The sequence below is a fragment of the Mobula hypostoma genome, chromosome 1 (assembly GCF_963921235.1).
Source record: "Mobula hypostoma chromosome 1, sMobHyp1.1, whole genome shotgun sequence".
NCBI lineage: Eukaryota > Metazoa > Chordata > Chondrichthyes > Myliobatiformes > Myliobatidae > Mobula > Mobula hypostoma.
Window position 1 is genome coordinate 158,663,454 of NC_086097.1, and position 20,817 is coordinate 158,684,270.

Sequence of the window (20,817 nt, forward strand, 5' to 3'; positions counted from 1 at the left end):
TTGTATGTAATTTTATATCTTTGCGCAATCCTGCTGCTGCAAAACAACAGATGTCACATCATTTAAGACAGTGAATACAAGCATGATTCTGAAAAATGCATGTTTTTTTTCATTTTTTCTGCCTTCTGATGTTAACTTTGCTGCTGTAATTGTTAAATGAAACTTTTCCTGATTTTTCAAGGATGTCCTTTCAGAAGGTGCCCCACTCACAATGAGCCAAGGATAGCATGTAAAGCTGTGACCGTATGTTCCCCAATGAAGCTGGCTTCCCTGCTTGTTGCGTGGGAACTTGGAATCATGTGCCTGCTGTGATCAGCAACCTAATCTGTGAGAGCTAGCTGAGAGAGGTTTTAAATTAAGTATTCTTCAGGGAGAAAATCAAAGGTACCTAGAGCTCAATAGCTAAATCTGTGGTTAAAAATTTACTGGAGTTATTACACTGAAGTGACTTGGATGCTCTGTAATTTGTCTACTGGCATAACAGCTCCCCAGTAGTTGCCATTTTGTTGGCTCTTCACTCAACCCTGAAACACCTGGACAACAAAGGTGAATACATTAGGACGCTTTTTATCGATTACAGTTGTGCATTCAATACTATCATCACCATAAAATTAGCCATTAAGCTTCAAAACCTTGTCCTCAATATCTCCTTGCACGTCTGGATCCTCGATTTTCTGGCTTGCAGGTCCCAGTCAGTTCAGATTGGCAACAACATCTCCTCTACAATTTCCATCAGCACAGGTGCACCACAAGGCTATGTGCTTAGTCCTCTGCTCTACTCGCTTTATAATTATGACTGTGAAACTAACCACAGCTCCAATGCCATATTTAAGTTTGCTGATTGTTGGCTGAATCAAAGGTGTTGACAAATCAGCATACAGTAGAGATATTGAAAATTTGGCTGAGTGGTGCCACAACAACAACCTCTCGCTCAATGTCAGCAAGGCCAAGGACTTCAGCAGCAGCGAATCGAAGGTTGATGAGCCTGTCCTCTTCGGGGTTCAGAGGTGGAGAGGGTCAGCAATTTAAATTCCTCGGTGTTAGATCTGTCCAGGGCCTAGCATGTAAGTGCAATCACAAAGGAGGTATGGCAATGACTAATTCCTTAGGAGTTTGCGAAGATTTGGTATGACATCTAAAACTTTGGCAAACTTCTATAGATGGTTGGTGGAGAGTATATCGACTGATTGGATCACGGCCTGGGATGGAAAAACCAATGCTCTTGAATGGAATGCCCCGCAAAAAGTAGTTGATAGGGCCCTGTCCATCACAGGAAAGCCCTCCCCACCATTGAGGACATCTACACAGAGCACTGTCACTGAAAGCAGCATCCATTAGCAAGGATTCCACCACCCACACCATGCTTGCTTCTCACTGCTGCCATTGCGAAGAAGGTACAGGAGCCTCAGGACCCACATCACAAAGTTCAGAAATAATTATTACCCTTTAACCGTCAGGTTCTTAAACACGAGGGGATAACTTCCGTCAACTTCACCTGCTTCAGCATGGAACTGTTCCCACAATCTATGGACTCAACTTTTAAGGACTCATCATCTTGATATTTATTGTTTATTTATTTATTATTATTTCTCCTTTTTTCTTTTGTATTTGCATAGTTGAGGACGAGGGGAGGAGAAGATTGCGGCGTGACGCAGCACATGCGGCCGCTCCGAAACTATGTCTGTATTTGTTAAGTAGGTACTGTGCACAATCCTGATTTGATGGAGACAGACGTGAGAAGCACAGAGGAACATCTGGAGAAGCTTCTAAAATGCTCGCTTTGCTACTGCCGCTACTGTGCGATCGAGAATCTCCGGAGGGGAAGGCCCCAAATCTTCGGCTTTGCCTATTGCCTGTTGCCGGGGCCGGGGTCGAAGCGCTCGGCAAAGATGGTGCTTGGTGCTTGGTGTTGGAGGGCTGGTTGAAGGCTCGATGTTTTCAGATAGACTCAAGAGTCGGCTGTAGTTGGGTGCTTCCAGGGTGCTGCATCGGCAAGTTTGCGGCGCTGGAGTTTCATGGCAGGGAGAGTTTTTCTTCCTTCTATCATCTGCGTAAGACGATGGGACTTTCGAGAGACTTTGAGACTTTTTTTTACTGTGCCCATGGTCCGTTCTTTATCAAATTACGGTATTACTTTGCACTGTTTTTTTTAGATTATGAGGACATTTAGAAATGCATGCATTAAGAAATGATATAATGTTTTTCCAGAATGATATCACAGAAACACATAAAAACCAAGACTGAAAAACTGACGAAAACCACATAATTATAACATATAGTTACAACAGTGCAAAGCAATACTGTAATTTGATAAGAATAGACCGTGAGCACGGTAAAGTCTCAAAGTCTCTCAAAAGTCCCATCATTTCACGCAGACGGTAAACCACCAGCGCCACAAACCTGCCGATGCAGCATCCCGGAAGCATCCAACCACAGTCCGACTCCGAGTCTGTCCGAAAACTCCCAAGCCTCTGACCAGCTCTCCGACACCAAGCACCGAGCACCATCTCTGCCAAGCGTTTTGACCCTGGCCCTGGCAATAAGCAAGGCCGAGGATTTGGGGCCTTCCCCTCCAGAGATTCTCGATCGCGCAGTGGCAACGGCAGCGAAGCAGGCATTTCAGAAGTTACTCCAGATGTTCCTCCATGCTTCTTCACGTCTGTCTCTATCAAATCAGGATTGTGCACGGCATCCTACCTCACAGATATGATATCGTTCGGAACAGCCATGCGCGCTGCTTCGTGCCGCCATCTTCTCCTCCCTCCCTGTTGTAACTATACGTTACAATTATGTGGTTTTTGTCAGTTTTTCAGTCTTGGTTTGTCTTGTGTTTCTGTGATATCATACTGGAGGAACATTGTATCATTTCTTAATGCATGCATTACTAAATGACAATAAAAGAGGACTGCGTGTCCTCATAATCTAGTCTAATAGTTTGTGGTCTTTTGCACATTGGTTGTTTGTCCTTCCTGTTGGGTATGCTCTTTCATTGATTCTATCATGTTTCTTGGATTTACTGAGCATGCCTGCAAGAAAATAAACCTCATGGTTGTATATGGTGACATATATATACTTTGATAATAAATTTCCTTTAAACTTTGAACTTTCTTTAAGGTCTACACTTCAGTTTGAAAACATAAAATACTGTTTCTTTGGTCCGTTTAATGTCTTGATGGCAGCTTAGTTTTGTTTAAATCCTATCAATTTTACTCCAGTATCATAATATCTTGTGATGGTTAGCCTTGTTGTTTGCCTCTCTGTAGTATTCAATAATTAATCTGAACTGCTGACCTCATTTAATACAAATGACCAAAGTTGAATTCTATCTAGCATGAATAATAGGTAGATGGAAATCAAATAAATAAGAATTTCTATTTATAATGAAGAATTTAAAGTGAAAATCCTTTCTCTGCATTGATAAAGACAAACAATTCAACAAAACCTTTTGACATTCCATGAAACTACCTGTTTGATATTACACACCTTTCTGCCCAGTGAATCAAGTATTGGAATGAGTGCTCGGACATAAGCTGTTTAAATATATGCAACACACACAAAATGCTGGAGGAACTCAGCAAGTAAATCAGTATCTGTGAAGGGAAATGAAATGTTGATGTTTTAACAGACCCTCTTCATCAGGATTCGTGGGTCTCGGCCTGAAATGTTGACGGTTCATTCCCCTCCATAATTGTGGCCCGAGTTCTTCCAACATCTTGTGCGTTTTACTCAAGATACCCAGCATCTGCAGAATCTCTTGTGTTTTTAGTATATGACTCAGTTGGTATGACCAGATTTGAAGTACTGTGTTTAATTGTGAACATCTTGCTTTCAGAATTACATTGAACAATTGGCAACAGATCAGGGAAGAAGTGAGAAAGATTATTTCCGGACCTGAAACACTAAATTGTGAAGATAGTCTGTTTGAATTTAATATGTTCTCATTGGAGCAAGTAAGATTGAGAGGGACGTGATCTAGATCTTTAAGTTGCTGAGAGGCATGGATAATGTAGATGTAAATAGGTCATTTAAAGTTAAACTGTGACTGCAGAAAGGGAGGACATGAACACAAAATTGCTTAGCCTCAAGCAACACAAGAAATTAGAAGCACCGTATTTTGTTACTGTGTATAATGTATATATGGCCCTTTCACCTACTATAGCTAATGCAGCACTGATTAGATTTTGCAGAATGTAACCGGACAAATATCTGGTTATGAAAGGTACTGGATGTTACATGAATAAGAATGTCTGACTCCCATTATTCTGTAGGCACTTTGTGGTACTACAGTGATATTCAGCTGTTATGTTGGAGAAGTACTAACCTGTCCTGTCTCATTAAAGCCACCGTTCAACTATACACTGAGGCAAAGAAATAGAAAATTTTAAAGCCACAATATTACTGACCAGTATTGCTTGCAAATCCCCTCGCTCCAACTGCATTGGTGAAGTGTAAAGTTCAAAGTAAGCTTATTATCAAAGTACTTATATGGCACCATATACTACCCTGGGAATCATCTTCATGTAGTCATCACAGTAAATACAAAGAAACACAATAGAATCAATGAAAAACAGCACACAATAAAGACAGGCGAACAGCCAATGTACAAAAAAGACAATAAACAGGTGCTAATACAGAAAAGGAACAAAACAAAATAATAATAATAATAAAAAAAATAGTAAGCAGTAAATGTCAAGAATCTGATGTAGAATTCTTGAATCAGTTATGGAATTGGTTCAGAGTGGGGTGAATAAAGTTGAATGAATTTATCCCCTCTGGTTCAAGAGACTAATGGTTGTGAGAAAATATATGTTCCCGAACCTGATCGTGTGGGAGGTGAGGCTCCTGTTCCTCCTTTCTGATGGCAGCAGCAAGAAGATATGATGATGGGGATTCTTGAAGATGGATGTTGTTTTCCCGCAACAGAGTTCCTTGTAGATGTGATCAGTGGTGGAGAGGGCTTTTCCCGTGATGGACTGGGCGATATCCAGCAACATAGTATAGGATTTTCTGTTCAAGGGCATTAGTCCATAAACATAGAAACATAGAAAATAGGTGCAGGAGTAGGCCATTCAGCCCTTCGAGCCTGCACCACCATTTATTATGATCATGGCTGAACTCAGAACCCCGCCCCAGCCTTCCCTCCGTACCCCCTGATCCCCGTAGCCACAAGGGCCATATCTAACTCCCTCTTAAATATAGCCAATGAACTGGCCTCAACTGTGGCAGAGAATTCCACAGATTCACCACTCTCTGTGTGAAGAAGTTTTTCCTAATCTCGGTTCTAAAAGGCTTCCCCTCTATCCTCAAACTGTGGCCCCTCGTTCTGGACTTCCCCAACATCGGGAACAATCTTCCTGCATCTAGCCTGTCCAATCCCTTTAGGATCTTATACGTTTCAATCAGATCCCCCCTCAATCTTCTAAATTTCAACGAATACAAGCCCAGTTCATCCAGTCTTTCTTCATATGAAAGTCCTGCCATCCCAGAAATCAATCTGGTGAATCTTCTTTGTACTCCCTCTATGGCAAGGATGTCTTTCCTCAGATTAGGGGACCAAAACTGCACACAATACTCCAGGTGTGGTCTCACCAAGGCCTTGTACAACTGCAGTAGTACGTCCCTGCTCCTGTACTCGAATCCTCTCGCTATAAATGCCAGCATACCATTCGCCTTTTTCACCGCCTGCTGTACCTGCATGCCCACTTTCAATGACTGGTGTATAATGACACCCATGTCTCGTTGCACCTCCCCTTTCCCTAATCGGCCACCATTCAGATAATAATCTGTTTTCCTATTTTTGCCACCAAAGTGGATAACCTCACATTTATCCACATTATATTGCATCTGCCATGAATTTGCCCACTCACCCAACCTATCCAAGTCACCCTGCATCCTCTTAGCATCCTCCTCACAGCTAACACTGCCACCCAGCTTTGTGTCATCCGCAAACTTGGAGATGCTGCATTTAATTCCCTCATCCAAGTCATTAATATATATTGTAAACAACTGGGGTCCCAGCACTGAGCCTTGCGGTACCCCACTAGTCACCGCCTGCCATTCTGAAAATGTCCCATTTATTCCCACTCTTTGCTTCCTGTCTGCTAACCAATTCTCCATCCACATCAATACCTTACCCCCAATACCGTGTGCTTTAAGTTTGCACACTAATCTCCTGTGTGGGACCTTGTCAAAAGCCTTTTGAAAATCCAAATATACCACATCCACTGGTTCTCCCCTATCCACTCTACTAGTTACATCCTCAAAAAATTCCATGAGATTCATCAGACATGATTTTCCTTTCACAAATCCATGCTGACTTTGTCCGATGATTTCACCGCTTTCCAAATGTGCTGTTATCACATCTTTGATAACTGACTCCAGCAGTTTCCCCACCACCGACGTTAGGGTAACCGGTCTATAATTCCCCGGTTTCTCTCTCCCTCCTTTTTTAAAAAGTGGGGTTACATTAGCCACCCTCCAATCCTCAGGAACTAGTCCAGAATCTAACGAGTTTTGAAAAATTATCACTAATGCATCCACTATTTCTTGGGCTACTTCCTTAAGCACTCTAGGATGCAGACCATCTGGCCCTGGGGATTTATCTGCCTTCAATCCCTTCAATTTACCTAACACCACTTCCCTATTAACATGTATTTCGCTCAGTTCCTCCATCTCACTGGACCCTCTGTCCCCTACTATTTCTGGAAGATTATTTATGTCCTCCTTAGTGAAGACAGAACCAAAGTAATTATTCAATTGGTCTGCCATGTCCTTGCTCCCCATAATCAATTCACCTGTTTCTGTCTGTAGGGGACCTACATTTGTCTTTACCAGTTTTTTTCCTTTTTACATATCTATAAAAGCTTTTACAGTCAGTTTTTATGTTCCCTGCCAGTTTTCTCTCATAATCTTTTTTCCCCTTCCTAATTAAGCCCTTTGTCCTCCTCTGCTGAACTCTGAGTTTCTCCCAGTCCTCAGGTGAGCCACTTTCTCTGGCTAATTTGTATACTTCTTCTTTGGAATTGATACTATCCCTAATTTCTCTTGTCAGTCACGGGTGCACTACCTTCCTTGATTTATTCTTTTGCCAAACTAGGATGAACAATTGTTGTAGTTCATCCATGCAACCTTTAAATGCTTGCAATTGCATATCCACCGTCAATCCTTTAAGTGTCATTTGCCAGTCTATCTTAGCTAATTCACGTCTCATACCTTCAAAGTTACCCCTCTTTAAGTTCAGAACCTTTGTTTCTGAATTAACTATGTCACTCTCCATCTTAATGAAGAATTCCACCATATTATGGTCACTCTTACCCAAGGGGCCTCTCACGACAAGATTGCTAATTAACCCTTCCTCATTGCTCAAAACCCAGTCCAGAATAGCCTGCTCTCTAGTTGGTTCCTCGACATGTTGGTTCAAAAAACCATCCCGCATACATTCCAAGAAATCCTCTTCCTCAGCACCTTTACCAATTTGGTTCACCCAATCTACATGTAGATTGAAGTCACCCATTATAACTGCTGTTCCTTTATTGCACACATTTCAAATTTCCTGTTTAATACCATCTCCGACCTCACTACTACTGTTAGGTCTCCCACCAGCGTCTCCTGCCCCTTAGTGTTACGCAGCTCTACCCATATCGATTCCACATCTTCCCGGCTTATGTCCTTCCTTTCTATTGCGTTAATCTCTTCTTTAACCAGCAACGCCACCCCACCTCCCCTTCCTTCATGTCCATCCCTCCTGAATATTGAATATCCCTGAACGTTGAGCTCCCATCCTTGGTCACCCTGGAGCCATGTCTCTGTGATCCCAAGTATATCATAATCATTAATAACAATCTGCACTTTCAATTCATCCACCTTATTACGAATGCTCCTTGCATTGACACACAAAGCCTTCAGGCGCTCTTTTACAACTCTCTTAGCCCTTATACAATTATGTTGAAAAGTGGCCCCTTTTAATGCTTGCCCTGGATTTGTCGGCCTGCCACTTTTACTTTTCTCCTTAGTACTTTTTGCTTATACCCTCGCTTTACACCCCTCTGTCTCTCTGCACTGGTTCCCATCCCCCTGTTGTGAACTAACCTCCTCATGCCTAGCCTCTTTAATTTGATTCCCACCCCCCAACCATTCTAGTTTAAAGTCACCTCAGTAGCCCTCGCTAATCTCCCTGCCAGGATATTGGTCCCCCTAGGATTCAAGTGTAACCCGTCCTTTTTGTACAGGTCACGCCTGCGCCAAAAGAGGTCCCAATGATCCAAAAACTTGAATCACTGCCCCCTGCTCCAATCCCTCAGCCACGCATTTATCCTCCACCTCATCGCATTCCTACTCTCACTGTCACGTGGCACAGGCAGTAATCCCGAGATTACTACCTTTGCGGTCCTTTTTCTCAACTCCCTTCCCAGCTCCCTATATTCTCCTTTCAGGACCTCATCCCTTTTCCTACCTATGTCATTGGTACCTATATGTACCATGACCTCTGGCTCCTCACCCTCCCACTTCAGGATATCTTGGACACGATCAGAAATATCCCGGACCCTGGCACCAGGGAGGCAAACTACCATCCGGGTCTCTGGACTGCGTCCACAGAATCGCCTATCTGACCCCCTTACTATCGAGTCCCCCATCACAACTGCCCTCCTCTTCCTTGCCCTACCCTTCTGAGCTACAGGGCCGGACTCTGTGCCGGAGGCACGGCCACTGTCGCTTCCCCCGGGTAAGCTGTCCCCCCGAACAGTACTCAAACAGGAGTACCTATTGTTAAGGGGCACAGCCACCGGGGTACTCTCTATTACCTGACTCTTCTCCTTCCCCCTCCTAACCGTGACCCACTTGTCTGCCTCCCGTGGCCCCGGCGTGACCACCCGCCTGCAACTCCTCTCTATCAACTCCTCACTCTCCCTGACCAAATGAAGGTCATCGAGCTGCAGCTCCAGTTCCGTAACGCGGTCCCTTAGGAGCTGCATCTCAATGCACTTGGCGCAGATGTAGACGTCCAGGAGGCTTGGAGACTCCAGGGCCTCCCACATCCGACACCGAGAACAGCAAACTGCCCTCACACTCATACTGCCCCTCTCCTCAAATAACAACAGAAAATGAATGCCAAACCTTCCTCGCCTCGCCCGTTTTCGCCTAAGCCCGTTGAGCCGAAACTCTTAAGTCTTAGAGTCTCACTCCGCCGCCCGCAAACTACACTGCCCGCTCTATGAGGCTCTGTTCCTTTTAAATCTGCTGCGCTGCACTGCCCGACGTCACACGCCTGCGCAGTCCTGCCTCTCAGAATGCCGTTGGAGAAAAAAAAACGAAAATTTCAAAAATGTCTTTCTCAGCACTCCCACTCAGACTCTCAGACTCCTTCTTCAAATCAAACCCGAAGCAGGATTTCTGCCCTTTTAAATCTGCCACACTGCACTGCCCGACGTCACACGCCTGCGCAGTCCCGCCTCTCAGAACACCGTTGGAGAAAAAAAAATAACGAAAATTTCAAAAATGTCTTTCTCGGCACTCTCACTCAGACTCTCAGACTCCTTCTTCGAATCCATAATAGGCATCCATTAAGTCTTGTAAGACCATGGATTTGCGCCTTGGAAGGTTTCCAGGGCGCAGGCCTGTGCAAGGTTGTATGGAAGACCAGCAGTTGCCCATGCTGCAAGTCTCCCCTCTCCACGCCGCCGATGTTGTCCAAGGGAAGGGCACTCGGGCCGATACAGCTTGGCACCGGTGTCGTCGCAGAGCTTTGTGTGGTTAAGTGCCTTGCTCAAGGACACAACACGCTGCCTCAGCTGAGGCTCAAACTAGCGACCTTCAGATCACTAGACCGATGCCTTAACCACTTGGCCACGTGCCATAAAGCTATATGACCATAAGATATAGGAGCAGATTTAGGCCATTTGGCCCATCGAGTCTGTTCTGTCATTTCATCATAGCTAATCCATTTTCCTCTCAGCCTCAATCTCCTGCCTTGCCCCCATATCCCTTCATGCCCTGACCAATCAAGAGTCTATTGGCCTCTACCTTAAACATATATAAAGACTTGACCTCCACAGCTGCCTGTAGCAAAGAATTCCACAGATTCACTATTCTCTGATTCTAAAGAAATTCCTCCTCATCTCTGTTCTAAACTGACATCCCTCTATTCTGAGACTGTGTCCTCTGGTCGTAGACTCTCTCACCATAGGAAACATCCTCCCCACATCCACACTATCAAGGCCTTTCCCACCATCCTATAGGTCTTTCCATACCAGACCATGGTGCAATCAAGACATTATACTCTCCACTGTGCATCTGTAGAAGTTCATCAAATATTTAGATGGCATGCCAAATCTTCTCAAACTTCTAAGAAAGTAGAGGTGTTGTCGTGCCTTCCTTGTAATGGCAATTACGTGCTGTGTCCAGGACTAAACCTCTGAAACGATAACGCCAAGGAATTATCAGCTGACCCTCTCCACTGCGCTCCTAATGAGACTCCCAGATTCCTCCTTCGGTAGCCAGTAATCAGCTCTTTGGTTTTGCTGATATAGAGTGGGAACTTACTACTTTTGTACTATTCTGCCAATATCACTCACATATGCTGATCCATCACAACCTTTGATACGGCCAACAATAGTGCTTTCATTGGGAAACTTAAATATGGCATTGCAGCTGTACTTAGCCTCCCAGTCATATGTACAGCAGGAGTCGAACAGGAGGCGAAGCACGCAGCCTTGTGCTGCACCCGTGCTAATGGTGGCTGTGGAGGAGATGTTGCCAATCTGAACTGACTGGGGTCGGCAAGCCAGGAAATCGAGGATGCAATTGTGCAAAGGGTTATTGAGGCCCAGTTGTTGTAGCTTATTGATTAGTTTTGAGGGGATAATAATGTTGAATGCAGAGCTGTCGTCAATGAAGGGCATCCTGATGTTTGCACCTTCCCTGTCCAAATGTCTTGAGTGAAAAGCGAATGAGATGGCATCTGCTGTTGACTTGTGACAATAGGCAAATTGGGAGTTGATCCAATTTGTACCTCATGCAGCAATTGATATGTTTCATCACCAACAACAGAACAGTGGATGTACAGCTACTGGATGATAGTCATTGAGGCAGGTTACAATCTTCTTGGCACTGGTATAATTGGAGTCCTGCTTAAAGCAGATACGTAACACAGACTGCTGATTTGAGAAGTTAAAGATATCAGTGAACACTCCAGCCAGTTGGCTAGCACAGGTCTTCAATACTTGGCCAGGTACCCCTTGTGGGCCAGATGCTTTCTATGGGTTCAGCCTCCTGAAGGATGCTCTCACTGTAGTCTCACAGGGTCGTCAAGGGATGTGGGAGTTCATGTAGGTGCCTCCATGTTTTGTTGGAAAAAGCGAGCAGAAATAGCACTGAGCTCATCTGGGAGTGAAAACTTGTTGTTACATATGTCTTTTGGTTTTATTTGTAGGAGGTGATAGCACTTAAGCCCTGTCACAGCTGTCGGGCAAAGTTCAGTGGTTTAAGTTTGGTTCAGAGTTGCCCCTCCACATGTGAACTGGATTTTTGGAGGTTGTACCTGGACCTTTTATATTTTTCTTGGTCACCAGATCTGGCCCTCAGTAGATTGCAAATCTCTTGTTTCATCCAGGGCTTCTGGTTGGAGAGGACTCCGAATAATTTTGTGGGGACACCATCATCCATGACTGATTTTATGAATTCTGTGACAACCGTGGTATATTCGTTCAGATCCTCTGATGAGTCCTTGAACATGGCCCAGTCCACCGACTTGAAGCATCCCTGCAGCTGCTTCTCTGCCTCCCACACCCACCTCAATGTTGTACTTACCTCAGCAGTCTTGCTCTTTAGCCTCTTGCTCTTTAGGTAAGAAGAGGAAAGCCAGATAATCAGGTTTTCTAAAATGCTGTTCAGGGATGCAATGGTAGGTATTCCTTATGGTATTATAATAGTGGTTGAGTGTGTTGGGACCCCTGGTGCTGCAGGTGTTATGTTACTGATAAGTCAGCAGAGATTTCTTCAAGCAAGCCTGGCTAAAGTCCCCAGCCATGATTTCAAGATTCAAGATTCATTTTTTATCAAAGAATGTATAAATTATACAACCTTGAGATTTGCTTGCTCATAGGTAGCCACAAAGCAAGACACCCATAAGAACCCATTTTAAGAATTAGTTCATTTAAATAGTACTTAAAGGGAAATTATAGGCTGCAGATTGCAATGATAATAGCTCAGAAGGAGCATATCTGAAAGTTTTATGAGCTGCTTGCAAAACATCACTATGTATCACTGGCACTATCTTAAAGATGCAAAGATAGCAAACAACGCTATGTTGGTGTACAATCATCATTCTTCATGTTCCCTATACTATTGGTCAAAAAGATCTGTTTCACTTCAGTAAATTAGTTTTGTAAGTTAACATTCATACTGGATTTCCTTCCTGTTGTTTTAGATTCTCAATAAGGATTGAGCATAAGAATTTACATTTGACTGTTTATGGAGGGGCATACTATACATTCATCTGAGGTACTTAATAATACACACAAACAAATAAGACCATAAGATATAGGAACAGAATTAGGCCATTTGGCCCATCAAGTCTGCTCCAACATTTCATCGTGGCTGATACATTATTTCTCTTCAAATGTGCTTTCAACTGGATTTGGTCCTTGCTGACTGACACCTCCTCTCATCACTTTTGTGGTCTTTCCTCTAGACCCTCCCTGTCATTTATACCCAATGTGCCCCTGTCCAGTGTTCCTGCTACATGGAAAGAAGACTAGGCCTTGCAGCCTCTCAAGTCTGCTGTTATTTTCTGGTTTCAATGCTAATTTGTACCTCATCTGTTACCATTGTTCCATTTTATACACGAGTCCTGATGAAGTGTCTCGGCCCGAAAGACTGTTTACTCTTTTCTATTGATGCTGCCTGGCCCATGGAGTTCCTCCAGCATTTTGTGTGTGTTGCTCAGAGAGTTGTAAAATTAGTCAGCTCCATCATGGATATTAGCCTTCTAGTGTCCAGGACATCTTCAAGTTGCGGTCTCAGAAAGGTAGCGTAGAACATTAAGAACCTCCACCACCCAGGCAATGCCCTCTTCTCATTGTTACCATCAGGAAAGAGGTAAGAATGCTGAAGGCACACACTCAGAGATTCAGAAACAGCTTCTTACCCCCTGTTATCCAATTTCTAAAAGGAAATTGAACCCACGAACACTAACTAACTATTTTTTCATTTATGTTGTTGCACTGCTTATTCTAATTTAACTATTTACTATACATACATATATTTACTGGAATTTGGCTTTTTTTCTACATTTATCATTTATTGCATTGTACTGCTGCTGCAAAGTTAACAAACTTCACGACATATGCCAGTGTTATTAAACCTGATTCTGATAAAAAGCACAATAAGCGTAAAGTCTGTGTATAGACTGTGTATACACAGACTGACTGTATGTACATAAGTGACTCTAGGTGATGTGCATGTAGCCGGGGTGGTGAGATGGGTTAATGAGTGGAGGTGTTCATCAATGGTCGGATTAATGGGTGAATATCCACTGTGGGATAGAATCCAAAAAGGCAGATAATTAAGATTTTATTACTTCCATCTTTCAAAAATGTTTTACAGATATAGCACAAAATTTTCTGCACTGTTTTCTGGCATAGAAAAATACAAAGCCAGAGTCATTTAAAAAGTCTGACTTGAATTATCACAGCTAAAACATTCAAATAGCTTAAATATCATCTTTACATCATAAATTGGTGAGAACACATTGAAATTTTCCAATAACTTAGAAATATTTCTATTTAAATCTCTTTGATGATTACATCCTAATCGTTGTTCTTTCCACAGTTATTTCAGCTGATTTATTTCAAACATACTGTTTATTTTATTTATTGTTTCCTCCTCCTTTCTGTCTTGCCAAAGGCATACAACTCAGCAGGAGACGAATAAAACCATCAGTTCATCGACAAAGTATATTAAGCAGCTCTCGGAAATAGTACGCGGATCGTCCAGGGTAAGTGCAGCTGAAATGTTACAATAATTTCAGATATTATGCAAATGAATCCTGAAACCAAAATGTAATTGCCAGAAAATTAAAACTGGCAAGATTTGCATATAAAATATAATTACTTCTTGCCTTGGCTGTTATCCATTTTAACTAATGTAGTCATTGCACTTTTGCATCCTGAATTATTAATCGATTTTAAATTCAAGTTTTATTAATCCATCAATAATGAAATTCCATTTAATATGTAAATCTCCCTTTTTTGAGACTGATGCACCAGAGGTTTTGAGCAGTTTTTTCCCCTCTATTTTAATAGACAGTTCTGCCTAAGCTACCACATCTGTTCTGCTTCTGAATGAACTGATTTGTCACATTCACGGAAAAGTACAGAGAATTATGGCCTAAGATTGACAAGATTATCACCATAAGAGGGAAACTTGGCATGTGGTCAATGTAAGGTGGGCCCTCCCTTTCAGTATAAACAGTTGCTGAACATAGTCTGTGAAATGGATTGGAGAATATTGGAATCCAATTTAAGAAAAATGAAATCAGAGCATTGCTTGGATCTGAGCGTGCTGACACCTCTTGCCAAAGTGAGGATGCACTAATAGGTAACATCATTATCAAAGTTATAAAGGGTCAGGAGATGTAGAGCAAGTGAAAAATGCTATAAATTGTAGATTCTGCAGTTTGCCGGGGCACTTATCACCTAAGAGCCCTATATCATAAAAATATCCAAGTTGATAAAATCCAGCTGTCAACGTGTGATCAATGGTGATTGCCTGAGTGCCAAACTTAAAAACATTATTTTCCATTCATCATGCCTCAGCACATTTAAACTAGAACATTGTTGTGATTTCTATTCTGATCCAAATAATGGCTGCTATCACTGCTATTAAACTACCATGGCTGCTGCCACCACATCTATCTAGTTTCAGGCCAAGATCCCCAATTCCATAGCATCTCAGCTCCCAAATCAATGATGAACTGTGTGTCTCTTTGTAGTAGTATATATTTCACTTGGGGCCTAGTCCAGGACACTGACAATTTAACATACAGCCCGTATCCTCATCTCCTCCCTTCCCCACCCAATAAACCTGTCCACTTTCACTGGATATCCTGTATTTGGTTGAATCTTTCTTAAGTGAGCCTTCACAATTACCTTGTTATTTTTTTTTGTGTGTGGGTGTGTTTTGGTTGGTTATTGCACTGAATACATTCAGTTCTCTGTTGTTTCAATCCTTGATTTGTGTTTGCGACACCATGCAAAATCAGGGCGCAGGAAATTTTCTGTATGTCTTCATCTGAATCTAATCCAGTAGTTGCTATGAATAAGTATTACTATCAACTAAGTCTCCCCCCGCCCCGATGCTACGTATAAAAGGCATATCCTGCACAGAAGTGACAGTGATGTAAAGGTCGATGCCATTAGCAATCTTGTTTTCTGATGATATTGCCAAGTGGGAGCACGGAGATGAGAATGAGAATGAGCAGTATTCTTAGGGAATACTTCAGGTAGTAATTTGACTAAGGGAAGACCACGACAAGTGATTTTCTGGCTATGGGTTGATTGATAAAAATGGAACCTGGCAAATGTGGTGACATATACCAATGTGATTACAAAGAGACAAAGTCCCCACCTACATCCCAGGATTATGCTCCACTTTAGATGAGCTGTTTCAATACAGCTGCAATACTGGCATGCTCCAAGCAATTTGAGAAATTACACAATTTTATCAAATGCACAAAAGTAGAACAAATGCATTCCAGCAAATTACTTGGACGATAAGACCATGGGACACTGGAGCAAAATTAGGCAACTTGACCCATTGAGTTCATTCCATCATTCCATCATGGCTGATTTATTATCTCTCTCGATATCATTCTCCCGCCTGCTCCCCATAACCTTTGACGTGCTGACTTATCAAGAAACTATCAACCTTTGCTTGAAATATACTCAATAACTTGACCTTCATAGCCATACGTGGCAATGAATTTCAGAGATTCACCACCCTCTGGATAAAGAAATTCCTTCTTAGCTCTGTTCTAAATGGACATTTCTCTATGCTGAGACTGTGTTCTCTGGTCCTAGGAAACATCCTCTCCACATCCACTCTATCTAGGCTACTCAATATTCGAAGGGTTTCAGTGAGATCCACCATGCTTCATAAAGCCTCAGCATCACATCCTTGCTCTTATATTCCAGTCCTCTCAAATGAATGCCTTCCTTAACACCAACTCAACCAGCAAGTTAACAAAGACTTCCAAGTCCCTTTGCACTTTTGATTTTTGAATTTACTCCCTATTTGGAAAATAGTTTCTGCCTTTATCCCTTCTGCCAAAATGCATGACCACACACTTTCCTATACTATATTCCATCTGCCACTTCTTTGTCTATTCTCCCAACTGGTCCAAGTCCTTCTGCAGACTCTTTGCTTCCTCAACACTACCTACCCCTGCATCTATCTTTGTAACTTCTTCAAACTTGGCTACAAAGCCATCAATTCTGTCATCCAAAGTGTTGACATATAAGGTGAAAAGAAACAAATGATGCTTCATCACTCTGCTCCCAGTCATCCGCTAAGGGCTGAGAGTTTTCTAAACTCTATCATCATCAATAACCTATGCACTTAGGGTTTGTTTGGGATCCATCAGCACCATTCAACTCCAGACACGTGAAAGACTGAAGATGGGGAAAATCTAGAGCAACACACAAAAAATGCCAGGCAAACCCAGCAGGATTGGCAGTATCTATGGAGGGAAATGAACAGTCAAGATTTCAGGTTGAGACCAGAAGGCAGTAACCAGAAAAAAGGGGGAAAGCGAAGAACATGAGATGGCAAGTGATTGGTGCATCCAGGTGAGAACGAAGATAATCATGTGAGTAAGGGAGGAAGCTTGCCCATCTCCAAACCTGTCTATCTCTTACACCTTCTTCCCTCTAGTTCCCACCTCTTCCCTTTATTCAATGGCCCATTGTCTTTACCTATCAAGTTCCGTATTTTTCATCCTTTGACCTCTTCCACCAATTATCTCACAGCTTTTCATACCAATCTCACTTCTTCCTACCACTCTCCCCTTCCCTTCTGCCAGCTTGTGCTCCTCCTACTCCCTCAATATTTTTATTCTGCCTTCTCCCCTCTTCCTTTCCATAGAACCATAGAAACTACAGCACAGAAATAGGCCTTTTGGCCCTTCTTGGCTGTGCCGAACCATTTTCTGCCTAGTCCCACTGACCTGCACACGGACCATATCCCTCCATACACCTCCCATCCATGTATCTGTCCAATTTATTCTTAAATGTTAAAAAAGAACCCACATTTACTACCTCGTCTGGCAGCTCATTCCATACTCCCACCACTCTCTCTGTGAAGAAGCCCCCCACAATGTTCCCTTTAAACTTTTCCCCCCTCACCCTCAACCCATGTCCTCTGGTTTTTTTCTCCCCTTGCCTCAGTGGAAAAAGCCTGCTTGCATTCACTCTATCTATACCCATCATAATTTTATATACCTCTATCAAATCTCCCCTCATTCTTCTACGCTCCAGGGAATAAAGTCCTAACCTTTTCAACCTTTCTCGGCAACAACCTTGTAAACCTTCTCTGCACTCTTTCAACCTTATTTATATCCTTCCTGTAATTTGGTGACCAAAACTGAACACAATACTCCAGATTCGGCCTCACCAATGCCTTATACAACCTCATCATATCATTCCAGCTCTTATACTCAATACTTTGATTAATAAAGGCCAATGTACCAAAAGCTCTCTTTACAACCCTATCTACCTGTGACGCCACTTTTAGGGAATTTTGTATCTGTATTCCCAGATCCCCCTGTTCCACTGCACTCCTCAGTGCCTTACCATTAACCCTGTATGTTCTACCTTGGTTTGTCCTTGCAACGTGCAATACCTCACACTTGTCTGCATTAAACTCCATCTGCCATTTTTCAGCCCATTTTTCCAGCTGGTCCAAGTCCCTCTGCAGGCTCTGAAAACCTTCCTCACTGTCTACTACACCTCCAATCTTTGTATCATCAGCAAATTTGCTGATCCAATTTATCACATTATCATCCAGATCATTGATATAGATGACAAATAACAATGGACCCAGCACTGATCCCTGTGGCACACCACTAGTCACAGGCTTCCACTCGGAGAAGCAATTCTCTACTACCACTCTTTGGCTTCTTCCATTGAGCCAATGTCTGATCCAATTTACCACCTCCCATGTATACCTAGTGACTGAATTTTCCTAACTAACCTCCCATGCGGGACCTTGTCAAAGGCCTTACTGAAGTCCATGTAGACAATATCCACTGCCTTCCCTTCATCCACTTTCCTGGTAACCTCCTCGAAAAACTCCAATAGATTTGTCAAAAATGACCTACCACGCACAAAGCCATGTTGACTCTCCCTAATAAGTCGCTGTCTATCCAAATGCTTGTAGATTCTGTCTCTTAGTACTCCCTCCAATAACTTACCTACCACCGACGTTAAACTTACCGGCCTATGATTTCCCGGATTACTTTTCGATCCTCTTTTAAACAACGGAACAACATGAGCCATTCTCCAATCCTCCGGCACCTCACCTGTAGACAGCGACATTTTAAATATTTCTGCCAGGGCCCCTGCAATTTCAATACTAGTCTCCTTCAAGGTCCGAGGGAACGCCCTGTCAGGTCCTGGGGATTTATCCACTTAAATTTTCCTCAAGACAGCAAGTTCCTCCTCCTTTTCGATCTGTACAGTTTCCATGATCTCACTACTTGTTTCCCTTAATTCCATAGACTTCATGCCAGTTTCCTTAGTAAATACAGACGCAAAAAACCTATTTAAGTTCTCCCCCATTTCCTTTGGTTCCGCACATAGCCGACTACTCTGATCTTAAAGAGGACCAATTTTATCCCTTACGATCCTTTTGCTCTTAATATACCTGTAAAAGCTCTTTGGATTATCCTTCACTTTGACTGCCAAGGCAACCGCATGTCTTCTTTTAGCCCTCCTGATTTCTTTCTTAAGTATTTTCTTGCACTTCTTATACTCCTCAAGCACCTTATTTACTCCCTGCTTCCTATACATGTCATACAACTCCCTCTTCTTCTTTATCAGAGTTGCAATATCCCTTGAGAACCGAGGTTCCTTATTCCTATTCACTTTGCCTTTAATCCTGACAGGAACATACAAATTCTGCATTCTCAAAACTTCTCCTTTGAAGGCTTCCCACCTACCGATCACATCCTTGCCAGAGAACAACCTGTTCCAATCCAGGCTTTTTAGATCCTTTCTCATTTCTTCAAATTTGGCCTTCTTCCAGTTAAGAACCTCAACCCTAGGACCAGATTTATCCTTGTCCATGATCAAGTTGAAACTAATGGTGTTATGATCACTGGAACCAAAGTGCTCCTCTACACAGACTTCCGTCACTTATCCTAACTCGTTTCCTAACAGGAGATCCAATATTGCATCCCCTCTAGTTGGTCCCTCTATATATTGATTTAGAAAACTTTCCTGAACACATTTTACAAACTCTAACCCATCTAGACCCCTAACAGTATGGAAGTCCCAATCAATATATGGAAAATTAAAATCCCCTACCACCACAACTTTATGTTTCCTGCAGTTGCCTGCTATCTCCCTGCAGATTTGCTCTTCCAATTCTCGTTGACTATTGGGTGGTCTGTAACACAATCCCACTAATGTGGCCATACCTTTCTTGTTTCTCAGCTCCACCCATAAGGACTCAGTAGACAAGCCCTCTAATCTGTCCTGCCTGAGCACTGCTGTAATATTTTCCCTAACAAGCAATGCTACTCCCCCACCTTTCATTCCTCTGCCTCGATCACATCTGAAACATCGGAACTCTGGAATATTAAGCTGCCAGTCCTGCCCCTCCTGTAGCCAAGTTTCACTAATTTCTATAACGTCATAATTCCACGTGTCAATCCACGCCCTCAACTCATCCGCCTTCCCCGCAATACTCCTAGCATTGAAATATATACACCCCAGAAGATTTTTACCACCACTCACAACCTTTCTATTAGCGAATTTGCTTGAACTTTTAACAACATTTATTTTCACCCCAGCCACACTGTCAGCTCTGGCACTCTGGTTCCCATCCCCCTGCAAATCTAGTTTAAAGCCTCCCCAGTAGCACTAACAAACCTCCCTGAAAGGATATTGGTCCCCCTGTAGTTCAAGTGTAACCTGTCTCTCTTGTACAGGTCCCACCTGCCCCAGAAGAGGTCCCAATGATCCTGAAATCTGAAACCCTGCCCCCTACACCAGTTCCTCAGCCACTTGTTCATCCTTCAGAGCATCCTATTCCTACCCTCACTGGCACCTAGCACAGGTAGCAATCCTGAGATTACCACCCTCAAGGTCCTGCTTTTCAACTTCCTACCAAGCTCTCTATACTCACTCTCCAGGACCTCCTCACTATTCCTTGCTATGTCATTGGTACCAATGTGCACTACGACATCTGGCTGATCACCCTCCCACTTCAGAATGTCATGCAATCGATCAGAGACATCCTTGACCCTGGCACCCGGGAGGCAACAAACCATCCTGGATTCTCTGTCATGACCACAGAACCTCCTATCTGCACCTCTAACTATCGAGTCCCCTATCACTACCCCTCTCCTCTTTTCCCCCTCCCTTCTGCACTGCAGAGCCAGACTCAGTGCCAGAGATCCAGCTACTGCAGCTTGTCCCAGGTAAGTCATCCCCCACAACAGTATCCAATGCAGTATACTTGTTGTTGAGGGGAATGGCCACAGGGGAACCCTGCTCTGCCTGCCCTTTCCTCTTCCCTCGCCTGACAGTGACCCAATTT

At 43.1% G+C, this 20,817-nt stretch overlaps 1 protein-coding gene across 7 annotated transcripts in view; it reads left to right on the forward strand.

Annotated features, from left to right (window-relative positions):
* Positions 1–20,817, forward strand: part of tsnare1 (T-SNARE Domain Containing 1) — a 1,025,035-nt gene that overhangs the window by 530,791 nt on the left and 473,427 nt on the right. For all 7 annotated transcript variants that reach the window (XM_063040571.1, XM_063040581.1, XM_063040628.1 and 4 more), the window contains one exon: positions 13,903–13,993. In XM_063040571.1, the coding sequence (XP_062896641.1) occupies positions 13,903–13,993 (91 nt within the window). The remainder of the gene's footprint in view (positions 1–13,902; positions 13,994–20,817) is intronic.